The sequence below is a fragment of the Danio rerio genome, chromosome 24 (genome assembly GCF_049306965.1).
Source record: "Danio rerio strain Tuebingen ecotype United States chromosome 24, GRCz12tu, whole genome shotgun sequence".
Taxonomy (NCBI): domain Eukaryota; kingdom Metazoa; phylum Chordata; class Actinopteri; order Cypriniformes; family Danionidae; genus Danio; species Danio rerio.
The window spans coordinates 26,309,702-26,323,079 of NC_133199.1; the positions used below are offsets into that span (position 1 = coordinate 26,309,702).

The 13,378-nt window shown below is 38.3% G+C and overlaps 1 protein-coding gene across 11 annotated transcripts in view; it reads right to left on the minus strand.

Moving 5' to 3' along the window:
- ctnnd2a (catenin (cadherin-associated protein), delta 2a) overlaps positions 1 to 13,378 on the minus strand; it is a 579,694-nt gene that overhangs the window by 271,278 nt on the left and 295,038 nt on the right. For all 11 annotated transcript variants that reach the window (XM_073940674.1, XM_068217203.2, XM_073940678.1 and 8 more), the window contains one exon: positions 1,533 to 1,724. In XM_073940674.1, the coding sequence (XP_073796775.1) occupies positions 1,533 to 1,724 (192 nt within the window). The remainder of the gene's footprint in view (positions 1 to 1,532; positions 1,725 to 13,378) is intronic.

A 13,378-nucleotide genomic window follows, 5' to 3' on the forward strand; every position in this document is an offset into this window, starting at 1 on the left:
CATGGCAGCAACTGAATGCCTTTAGGCATGTAGACATGATCAAGACGATCTGCTGCAGGTCAAACCGAGCATCAGAATGGGAAAGAAAGGCAATTTAAGTGACTTTGAACATGGCATGGTTGTCAGTGCCAGATGGGCTGGTTTGAGTATTTCACAAACTGCTCAATCTACTGGGATTTTAACGCACAACCATCTCTAGGGTTTACAGAGAATGGTCCGAAGAAAAAAAAAATATCCAATGAGCATCAGTTCTGTGAACACCTTGTTGGGGAGAATGGCCAGACTGGTTCAAGCTGATAGAAAGGCAACAGTAACTCCAATAAGCACTCGTTACAACTGAGGTATGCAGAAGAGCATCTCTGAACTCACAATACATGAACCTTGAGGTAAATAGGCTACAGCAGCAGAAGACCACACCGGCTGCCACTCCTGTCAGCTAAGAACAGGAAACTGAGGCTACAATTCACACAGGCTCACCAATATTGAACAATAGAAGATTGGAAAAATGCTGCCTAGTCTGATGAGTCTCGATTTCTGTTGCGACACTCAGATGGTAGGGTCAGAATTTGGCATTAACAACATGAAAGCATGGATCCATCCTGCCTCGTATCAATGATTCAGGCTGGTGGTGGTGGTGTAATGGTTTAGGAAATATTTTCTTTGCACACTTTGGGTCCATTAGTACCAATTGAGCATCGTGTCATCGCCACAGCCTGACCATGTCCATCCCTTTGTGACCACAGTGTAACCCTCTTCTGATGGCTACTTCAAACAGGATAACACGCCATGACATAAAGCACAAATCATCTCAGACTCGATATTTAAATATGACAATGAGCTCACTGTACTCAAATAGCCTCACATTACCAGATCTCAATCCAATAAAGCACCTTTGGGATGTGGTGAAACAGGAGATTTGCATCATAGATGTGCAGCCGACAAAATTTGCAGCAACTGCATGATGCTATCATGTCAATATGGACCAAAATCTCTAAAGAATATTTCCAGTAACTTGTTGAGTCTATGCCACAAAGGATTAAGGTAGTTCTGAAGGCAAATTGGGGTCCGACCCGGTAGTAGTTAAGTGTACCTAATAAAGTGGCCGGTGAGAGTAGTTTACTTGCAGAGCTGGTTTGTTGTTGTACACGTAAACCAGACAATGGATTATTTCAATAAGCTAATTTTTGTTATTTTAGTACAGCGTATTGCTGTGATGCTTATTGCCATCCATAGTAAGAAGAAAAATGCTATGGCTTCCCATTTCAAACATTCTTCAAAATATGTTATTTTGTGTTCCACAAAAGAAAGTAACTCAAACAGGTTTAAAACAAAGAGAGCAAACCATGACATAATTAAAATTTTAGGGTAATCCAATTCAGGGCACATACAACCAAACACACATTTGCTGACAATTACAACTATTCATATAAATGCTATTTCATGATGTAAATGTGTAAAGAAATGTAATGAACTTAACTATTTTAAAGGAACATTTGTTTTTTTTTAAATGCTGGAACTTAAGAAAGCAGTACCTGTGTTATTCCTGTATGTTCCTGTATGGGCCGGAGGGAGGGTTTCTCCCTGGCTCTGGCTTAGGCTCCTCATGGGGACTTTCTGGTAGACTCTGTCCTCATATATGGGCTCGATGTGATGCTCGGGAGACTGCAGGGGCCTCAGTTCGGGCCCCAGGTGTGCGTGCTGATTACTGTATGAACCTCGAGATCCTGTGAGAGGCACAAAACACATTGTTCTGTTAGTGTTAACGACGAGAAAAACCTGGCAAACCGAGTCCCTTATGAATGAAAACAACACCACTGAAAGCAGAAGAACATCATTACGATCATCCCAAAATGTGCTTAAGCTGCTGGCTATCAGAGTAGAGCTGTCAATCACAGCAGAGAGCAGATTAGTCGATATTTACTTTCCTGACCAACAGTGTACCTCTAAAGAGCATCCAGAAGTGTGAGAAAGAGATGCTTATAAAGCTTGGGAAAAACAAGAAGATGGCATGCAAAAAGTAATGTGATTTGTAAATATGAATTGTGTTTAAGTATTATACAAAAAAAGTTTAAAGTCATAATATTTCAGTTTGTGAAAAATATCTGGTGTAACAGGCCAATTACCACATATTTAAAGAATTAAAGCCAGGCTCATTGTTGATACGTACCCCTATATGCATTTCTGGAGAGCGCAAAATACATCCCAGGAGGTACATTTTGCAGTTTTTGTTTTCAAAAATCCACCAGAGGCCACTGAGTACGCATTTTCAGATCTCAAATTTCTCTCGTGAGTGCTATTCGCCCTGCGGTTCTCCTGAAATTCACCAGAGTCTGCTGTCAAATGACTGACTGACTTACTGACCAATCGACAGACCGAACGATCAATGTCCCCACCCACCCCTTCTCTATAACCAACCAATAGTGTTTTCCAAAGGACAAATTAACCTGCCCACCGCCTTCCCTAAACCCACCCGACAGTGTTTTCAAAAGCAATCTAGAAAAGCCCTCACCACATGATTTTAACAAGGTTTTCAGATCTTACCATGTTCTCACCCTGTTATTTACTTCTTTATTTTATGTTTTGCCATTTGTTTTAGTTTTTTCCTGATTTCAGGAACAGTTCTTTGCCAGACATTGCGGTCAACTCCTCTCTGCATCCGCCAACATACATGGCAAGCCACTGAGCAAACAGTAACAGCGGAAAAGCCACAAGGAGATAACACAAAAAGAATCATAAGCCTTTGGTGGCATCATACTGCCCCTTGGCCGAAATGCAGCAGTACGTAGCTCTGACTACATAATTTGCGCTCTCTCTAGAAATGTATACAAGGGTACGTTTTCACAACAAGCCAGTGTAAAAACTAATACTCAAATTATTATATTTCATATTTCAGAAAGAAATAGCCATTCATATCAAACGATTGTAAAAATGTGAATTAATTTTGTGAATGTAAATGAAATTAAGATTTTCATAAATTAGCACAAAGAAAAATTAAAGTTGTATATATTTTACAAATTATAAAATGTAATAAAATCCTTATATGAAGTGTATAAAATTTTAAACCATTAGATGTTTAACTATAATTTATGATTAGACAGACAGACAAGTAGATAGAGAGATTGATAGATAGATAGTAAACATTATAATTGTGACTAATTATTTAAAACTAAAAATACATATACTGTATGCTTTAAGTAAATATAATGAAATGAAATACACTTATAGTTTTTATAGTTAATTTTTTAAACACTTATTTATTATTTGCTATTTTCAAAATAAATAAATAAATAAATAAATAAGGCCTAGCTACATGTAGCATCTGAATACAGATGCTAACGCAATACACTGAAGACAAAAACCTAATTGCAGTATACTGATATGATTTTTAGGCACAGTCCTAGTAATCCAACACTTCTCCATCAAAAGTGCATGCTAGGATCTCCAGAGAGCAATAAGGAGAAGCCGAAGATGATATTTATGAACTATATACACGAAGGAATTCAAATGCTAACTCAACATTCACTCACACACTCGCATTGATCCACACACTTTATACCCAGGCTTTGCAGCGGCCTTCAGGGATGCCACACACACACACACACACACACACACACACACACACACACACACACACACACGCACATACACACACACACACACACACACACTCTTCACAGCTTTCAGGATTTTGGTAAGTATCAGCCAATAAAGATTCAGATCACCAATCACAGGGCAAATTTGAAGCCTTTTTTTATAATATAGCTTTATTTGACAGGCACTTGATAATTACCGGCAGGTGTGTTTGATATGGGTTGCAACTCAAATCTGAAGGATGGTAGATCTCCAGGAACAGGGTTGAGAACTCCTGATTTAGAGTATATACATTATTTTGTCCTCTTTTGAAAGGTAAAACTGTTTCTAAAGGATAAGAATTACTGTAAGTCTTAGAGATTGTGTAACAAAAACCCACTTTTTTATAAACAAATGTTCACAGATGACAAAAGCCAGGAGCTATTAAAATACAATTGGATCACACCATGAATCCTTAATGAGTGCAATTTTAAATTTGATGACAATGCATTAGACTTTACTTTAGAAAATACTTTAAATGAGAGTTTTACATGTGTTCTATACAGTAGCTGATCGATTGGAACACCCCCAATGCTCTGGATGACAAAATCAGCACAACAGAGCTACATTTTTAAGACCGCATGAATACACAAACACATAAAGAGTATCCGGTAAATGTTCAGAGCGCTTCACTTTTCACACTTTTTACACTTTTTTTGTTACAGCCTTATTCCAAAATGTATTAAATTAATTGATTTCCTCATAATTCTACAAACAATACCCCATAATGACAATGTGAAAAAACACAGCACAGTGGCCTCCATCATCCGTAAGTGGAAGATGTTTGCAACCACCAGGACTCTTCCTAGAGCTGGCTGGCTATCTAAGCTGAGTGATTGGGGTAGAAGGGTCTCAGTCGGGGAGGTGATCTATAAACCGATGGTGACTCTGTCTGAGCTCCAGCGTTTTTCTGTGGAGAGAGGGGAACCTTACAGAAGGACAACCATCTGTGCAGCAATCCACCAATCAGGCCTGTATGTTCCCTGCCTGGAATTTGCCAAAACGCATCTAAAGGACTCTTAGACCATAAGAAACAAAACTGTCTGGTCTGATGAGACTACAATTGAACTCTTTGGAGTGAATGCCAGATGTACGTTTGGAAAAAAACAGGCACCACTCATCACCAGGCTAATACCATCCCAATAGTGAAGCATGGTGGTGGCAGCATCATGCTGTGGGGATGTTTTCCAGCAGGAGGAACTGGAAGACTAGGATAGTGGGAAAGATGAATGCAGCAATGTACAGAAACATCCTGAATGAAAACCTGAGTGTTCTTGACCTCAATCTGGGGCGGCGGTTCACCTTCCAGCAGGACAATGACCTAAAGCACACTGCCAAAATATCAATGTAGTGGCTTCATAACAACTCAGTGAATATCCTAAAGTGTCCAAGCCAGAGCCCAGACCTAAATCCTATTGAACATCTTTGGAGAGATTTGAAAATGGCTGTACACCATTGCTTCCCATTCAACCTGATAGAGCTTGATAGGTACTGCAAAAATGAATGGGCAAAAATTCTTAAAGACAGATGTGCCTAACTTGTGGCATCGTATTGAAAAAGACTTGAGGCTGTAACTTCTGCCAAAGATGCATCAACAAAGTATTAAACAAAGGCTGTGAATCCTTCTGTACATGTGATTTTTTTTCAGGTTTTTATTTTTTAATAAATTTGCAACAATTAAAAAAAATTCTTTCTTTTCTTTTTTTCACATTGACATTATGGGGTATTGTGTGTAGAATTCTGAGGAAATGAATCAATTTAATCCATTTTGAAATAAGACATAAGAAATGTGTAAAAAGTGAACCACTATGAATACTCTCTGAATGCATTGTATACATGTGCACACACGCGCATGTTAATCTTCAGACTGCCGCATGTCTGATCTGCTCTGCTGCTTCACTCAACATCATGGTGAAGCGTTGAGAAAAGCAGCAGCTGTAGATACAGAGGGTGTTGTGTGTAATCACCTTATCAGTGTCCGGCAGGCAAACGCCCTCATCCCTAACCTGATTACTGAAGATCCAGAGGGATGTATTCGCAAATGCTAAAACCTCTTCCTGTTTGCTTTATCATCTGAGAAGCTGTGTTTTCTTCTGACCAGGTAGAAAAGATGAATGAGATTCAGAGAATAAGACATGAGCTTGTGAAGATAACACCAACATCTAATGCAAAGAGCAAGAGCGTGCTTGGAGATTTGTGGAAAAAATGTTTTTTATTCAAACGTTTTTTTTTAAACACGAGTAAGAAAAATCAAACCATAGGATTTACACTTCCATAATTGTGGCAAATTTAAATGGTTTATTTAAAACTTTAAAAGTAAACCAATGCTTATATATAGTTATAGTGAGAAGAATAATATTTGACATTAATAAATATACAGAGTTTACATTCTTCTAAAAAAAAAAAAAAAGTGACAGTAAAAATCTGTTAACTGGTTCGTAAATGCAAAGAAGGTCAAGGTGCTTCAGGATTGGCCAGACAAGGCACCAGACATGAACATTATTGAGCAAGTCTGGAATAAGATAAAGGAGGAGGCATTGAAGATGAATACAAGGAGTCTTGATGATCTCTGGGAGTCCTGCAAGAACGCGTTCTTTGCCATTCCAGATGACTTTATTAACAAGTTATTTGATCATTGCAGAGATATATGGATGCTGTCCTCCAAGCTCAGGGGAGTCATACACAATAATAATTATTTTTCCACTGCAGCAAACTTTATATTCTATACCAGGGGTCACCAAACTTGTTCCTAGAGGGCCGTTGTCCTGCAGATTTTAGTTCCAACCCTAATCAAACACACCTGAACAAGCTAATCAAGGTCTCACTAAGTATACTGGAAACATTCAGGCAGGTGTGTTGAGGCAAGTTGGAGCTAAACCCTGCAGGGAGACCAGCCCTCCAGGACCGAGATTGGTGACCCCTGTTCTATACTATACACTATTTCTGTTAAATGGCAAGACTTTTGTCTAAGCAAAGTCAGACTTCACTGTCCTAAAGAAATAATTAAAAAACAAGGCATGATCATATTTTATTTTGCTTAAATAAGAGTGATCTAGATGCCTAGATGATCTTTGCCCTTCATATAAGCCACATCTGATTCCAAATGATCAACTAGAAGTTATTATCTGTTGTTCCTAAAACTTGGATAGGCGACAAGACTTTTGTCAGGTAGTGTATAAATTAAAGTAAAATACATTAGGAATACAGTATATCAAATATTTGGGGGTTTTGGGTAGGGTACAGCTTGTGTTGGATAGGGATTAAATACAACACTTTGGTCAAGTGTTATGCTTGTTCAGGCTTATGTGTTGCTGGTCTGACTGCTGTTGTTTTGACAAAACTGAAGTCAAAACAATGACTTGCTGCTTGGTTAAAACTCCACCAGCATCCAAAACACAACATATGTTGGTGTCTTTACAGAGCGCTGAAAGAAATGGGCAGCCTGAGAAATAGACAGATGGCTAAGCGGGCAGAGAGATGGACTGACAGACAAGCGGGAGGACAAGAAGAGACGTGTAGGAACAGAGAGACGCTGAGCGGACAGCAGACAGACCAAAGATGTTGCCAAGAGATTACAAGTGTCTGCAGCACAGCAGCACGTCTCACTGCAGGAGAATCACAGGTAATTTGGTGGCTAAACTCTTTGTCCAGCTGGAGGATTTGGACTGACAGGTCAGTGGCTCCCGCACAGACTCCTATATAAACTAGAAAAACTGTTCCGGCTGGTGCTGGAGTGAAATGCCTCGGACTTCATGCCAAGGACTGTTAGCTAAATGTCTGATGCATGTACAGCAAACTATTCTCGAAACACTTCCACAGATTCAAAGTCATTCACTGATTGGATGGATTTGACCTAAATTCTAAGAGATGTACCAGTTATTTAACAGTCAAATGAAGAAAGCTGTCACGTTCACATCAGTGACAATGAGCATTCTTCAAGACTAAATGCCAGAATCTTGGTATAGGAGGTTTATAAACTCTTTAAGAGTTTAGCTTGAGGCACTTAAAGAGAAATCTAAAAGATATATTTGAACTTGTTTACTGACTTGAGATGGCAAAATATTTTCTTTTCCCAAGACTGGCTGATCGTTCGTCTTTTTTTTTTTTTTAAGTTTTCAAAAATATGAATTTTCGAGTTTTACTCATCATATACTGCATATATTATGGAAAATCAGTAAACAAGAAGGCTATATCAGCTACATATACATGCAAAAATGAAATAGCAGACCCTGACATAGCAATTGCATTGCTTGTTGGAATTAAAAAGTAATGAGATTTGCTTCATACAGTTTTAAACCGGTGCTTCATATTGGCATATCTCTCAGCAAACTGCACAGCATTGTACAATTGCGTATTGTATAATAGTAAGTAATAATATTCTTGGTTCAATTTCTGTTTAATATTCAGATCAAAAGAACTGAATATTAAAACTAAACCTACACACATTTCCTACTGATTTGCTACGTGTTTTGCTTACAAATGCTCTAGACTCAATTTTACTGTCCCATCTGGTGAAACTAAAAATGTAGCATACTGTAGGGCATTACTCTAGCCATCACCATGTATACATACTTTTTACGGCCCTGTTTACACTGCCAGTTAAATGTGACCCAATTCCGATTTTTTGCTCATATTGTATGTGACACAGATCAGATCTGTTGAGCATGTAAACACAAAAAACACCTGCATTCAGATATTTAGAGATTGGTTTCAGGCCTCCTTTATATGTGGAAATAAATCAGATTTGTAAAATGCGACTATCATGTTAACAGGCAGATCGGATTTATTGAGGGATTCCGTTTGTACGTCATTAAACTTGCCACAATGTGGTACAGTACTTCTCCGCAGTTTAATGACGTAGAAGGAAGAGTGTATGTGGAGATGCAGGCGCGGTAAACAAGGTATGTGGACAAGCTTTGACACAACATATCAAACGTTGGTTTGCCCATCATAATACTTCAGACCCACTACTCCTCTTTAAAGCCCGCCATAAAAAGCAAGCCAATTTCTTCTATCGTGACTAGTGTGGCACAAATGCTAGAACTCGCCTTTACGCTAGCGCAACGTCGTCAATTGTATGGCAAGTGTAAACACATGATTCAGATATGGGTAACAATTAAAAGAACGTGTAAACGGACAGGCAAAAAATCAGATATAGGCAACAAATCGGAATTGGCCATTAAGACCAGACAGTATAAACATAACCTAAGACTTTAGTTTTTAGGAACCAATATGTTCTCCTCCTCACCAGATTTGTTTAATAATTTAAAGACCAACATAACATATTAATCTGAATTTTGTTATATTTGTCCTGCATGCAGAAACAATAAAACATTGCCCTGATGTTGACTGATGTGCCATTAATGTTTTTTATATATATAATGTTGTGGCAGTAATGATTTTAAATGTTTGAGATGTGCTGTTACACACAGATATGTACATTTCTACATCACTAAACATGATGCAGAAGAAGACAAAATGTGATTGGCTGCTTAACCTGTCAGTCATATGACAACATAGGCAGCCCTTCACCGTTCAAAGCATTTCCAGACCATTTCCAGACTATCATGAGAGTAACCACCCTCACATTTCCTACCCGCCTAATGATGAAACATTAGATCTAAAAGAGAAATCCACTCTCCTGTGATACAGCTGGCTGAATAAACAGGTTTGTGCATCTGGTACACATTCACAACAACCCAGACAAGCACCTCTTCAGTGTCTAATAACAGGCAAAGTGTTAATTGTGCTTCGGGTGTCTGAATTATGTGTTTGCTATCATGAAGTGTAAAGATTTGAGTGCAGGATCTAATGTAGTACCACCGACTGATGCTCTCAGGCTAAACATGTCAATTAATTCAGCCCAATTATAAAAAATCTGATTCAATATTTTAAAATGCAATATTGATGCAGATGACTGTACAATTATGTTAGCATTGTGAACTGATTGGCAAACATGAATATTAGGCATTCTCTGATGATCGGCCGGAGATCGGTATCGGCCGATAATCACATTTTATGACTCAATTGGTACTTGTCAGTCTGGCTGATCTCATGAACCAATCGCAAGTGTTCACCAGAAGTGCTACAACATGTGCAGATGTAAATGATGCATGGGGGCGTGAGTGATCACTGTGCTCACGTAACAGCAGCTAAAATATACAGTTTATACAGTCTATTGGCACAACTTGCACAAATGACAATCTCTTTCTTGCAAGTGCAGCCATTGTATATCCAGTGTTTTAAGCTGTTGTAATGCGATCATTGCTATCTAGTGTTTCATCCAACTATAAAGCCTCTCCCGGAAGCTCCACAATTCTCTCGATTAGGCCTCTTCTTAGTGCTGCTGTGATGCCCGCGAATTAGATAAAATACCCTGGAAATCATGGTGACGAAAGTGAATGAGCAAGAGAACCGATTGCATAAGGCACAGTGATGTTCTAAGCTTTATATTTGTTAGGTTAAATAAATATTGCAGTAAAGAAAATCCCCACTCTCTCATCGAAATGCTGTAACTGTCCAGAGCTCCGATCAGAGAGCTGCTATCAAGAGCTAAAGATGAGCAAATGTTTTAATATTTTAATATTTTTAACATTATTTTACATACAAGAACTGAAAGTTTTTTGTTTTTGATAATATTGGAAGTTCATATTAATGAAATAAATATTTTTAACTTATTTCATAATATAACTTTTCCTAATCTAGGCCTAGTTATTGCAATAAACAGTAGTTTATATGTCTATTTCCTTTAAGTTAAGAAGTAATGAACTAACGTGTGCATTTTAACTTCTTATGCAACAAATACAGCCTAAGCTCCAACCTTTTTCTTCATTGAAACATGTTGAATTCTTCTTCCATCATTTGCAGCGTTTCTAAATTGCTTTGTTAGTCATTTCTACCCATTTTTTTAAACATGTTTTATCAATGATTATTTATGTAACACTGTGTTTGACCATGGCGAGGCAGTGGCGTAGTAGGTAGTGCTGTTGCCTCACAGCAAGAAGGTCGCTGGTTCGAACCTCGGCTCAGTTGGTGTTTCTGTGTGGAGTTTGCATGTTCTCCCTGCCTTCGCGTGGGTTTCCTCCGGGTGCTCCGGTTTCCCTCACAGTCCAAAGACATGCGGTACAGATGAATTGGGTAGGCTAAATTGTCCGTAGTGTATGAGTGTGTGTGAATGTGTGTGTGGATGTTTCCCAGAGATGGCTTGCGGCTGGAAGGGCATCCACTGCGAAAAAACTTGCTGGATAAGTATGCGGTTCGTTCCACTGTGGCGACCCCAGATTAGTGGGGGGACTAAGCCGACAAGAAAATGAATGTATGAATGTGTTTGACCATTACAAGTCCACACTAAATAGTGAAAAAAAAACATGTTTAAGGGATTATACTGTATGCAACATCATTTATTTTCTTAGGTAAGGAGAGATCTCCACTTAAACATCATACTTTAAGGGAAAATGTGCTTTAGGCATTATAAAGCTTGAAAAATCAGAATCGGTACTCAGTATCGGCTGATCAACATGACAAAGAATCGGTACTTGCTATCGTCTGCAAAAATCCTATGATTAGAGCATCCCTAATGAATAGCCTTAGTAACTACTATTTGGATTTTTGTATTATTGATTATTCAGTAATATTATTAATAATATGACAATTTAATGGTTTTGGTATTTTATTAAATAGGCCAAACTACCTGTAAAAGTATAAATTTGTAAATCAATCAGTACAACAAAGAAAACTAACTTCATCAAATGATTTAATGGTGCCTTAGCTTTTTGCTCTTACTTATATTGTCTGACAAAATTCACATCTAATGTAAACTTGGCTCATAAAAAACCTTCCTCTACTAAACAAGTGTAAAGTATAGCATCCCTACTCTCATAAAAAAGAAAAAAAAATCTACCTTTAAAATTAGTTATGCTGTAAACAGCCTGTACTTCAATAGCACTTTCAATCAGAAGCTCGTGTGAAGTGAGAAGCTCATTCAGGAGTCATTTTAACCACTCAAAGCAGACCAGAAAATACTGTTTTTCCAGTAAACACCATGTTTCAGTGCTGTTTACCCTGATTCTCCATTACAGCACAGCACTTTTCACCTTATTTCTGTGCTAGTGTTGGAACCTTGTGCAGAAGAATCTCAAGTGCTAAAGTCCATCTTTCTCAGTCTTACAAGTCCAACTCTGCTATCCTCACAGCCCACATGGCCTGTGGCTGTAATGACACACATCATCAGCCCCTCGACAGCGATCACACCAAATACTACATCACAAAAGACAGCCTCACCAAACACATTAAGCACCCTTCAAAACCCAGGGAAGCCTTGCAAACAAAATCTCCCATCTAAGCTATTGTCTGTAATCAGCCTTTGGTCAGTGCACCAATGGGTGGACTAGGCTCTATTTAGCAGGTTGCTAGCATGAATTATGATGTTGCTAGCATGTTTCTAGATTAAATTAGTAGGTTGTAAGCATGAATTTTAGCATGTTTTTTTTTTATCATTAATCGACATAACTAATTAGCATGCTGCTATCTAACAGGAATATGCATGCTGCTAGCATGTTGCTTGCATGATATAGCAAGTTTCTAAAAATAATTGCCATACTGCTAACATGTTTCTTGCATAAATTAGCATGTTTCTTCCATGAAATAGCATCATGTCACTGTATTCAGCATGGATTTGCATTTAGGATTTATTAGCATGTTGTTAGCGTGAATTAACGTGTTTCGAGCATTAATAGCTGTTTATAGCATGAATTGTCATATGTTTTTGTGAGGATTAATATTTTATTAGCATGTTTGGTGTAATGTGTCTGTACCACGAATTAGTATGTTGCTAACAATAATTTGCATTTCGGTCAGTAGGACTTGGCTTGATTTTAGCATGAATAATTTGTCTAACATGTTTCTAGCATGAATTAGCATGTTGTAAGCATCAATAGTTTGATTTAAACAAACATTAGCATGTTTTTAGCAAGAATTTACATGTTTTAGGATGCCTCTGATATGAATTATCAGGTTGGTAGCATGAATATCAAATTACCATCTTGCTATCATGGGTTCAACATAAAATAGTAGCCTATTAGCATGAATAAACATGTTCACTGTTATGAATGCATAATGCTAGGATGTTTCAATTGGCATGCTAACATGTTTCCAAGATGATTTACCATGTGATGCATTTCTAGTTTGAAATGACATGTTGCAACCATGTTCCTAGCATGAGTTGACATGATGTTGCAACTGTGAATGAATATGTTGTTAGCAAGCTACAAACATGATTTAGCATGTAACTAACATGTTATTGCCACACCACACAACACAGCCCTGCCCAACACATTAAACACCCTTCAGAAACCACGGAAGCCTCACAAACAAAGTCACCCATCTATGCTAAGTAACTGGTTTCAAATCTAATCAGCTTTCGGTCAGTGCTCTGGTGTGTGGACTGGGCTCGCTCTTTTCACTCCATGGCCAGCATGCTGGAAATAGCCCATTGTCGGGTACTGGTGGAGGTGTACAGCCACGGGATGCCGGACTTTAATCAAATAGACAAGCGGGAGAGGCTGTGATGGCTCAGCTTGGGCTGAGTGACAGTTTGGCTGTTTCCCATTGTGCGCATGTTTCCCTCAGCAGGTTTGATGAAGGCCTGACAATGTGGCAGGTAATATCCAACTGTAATCAACAATACCTTACACAAGTCCGCAATAACCCTGTTAAACGGGTGATTTAGAAAGAAAGCAACAGGCTCCTG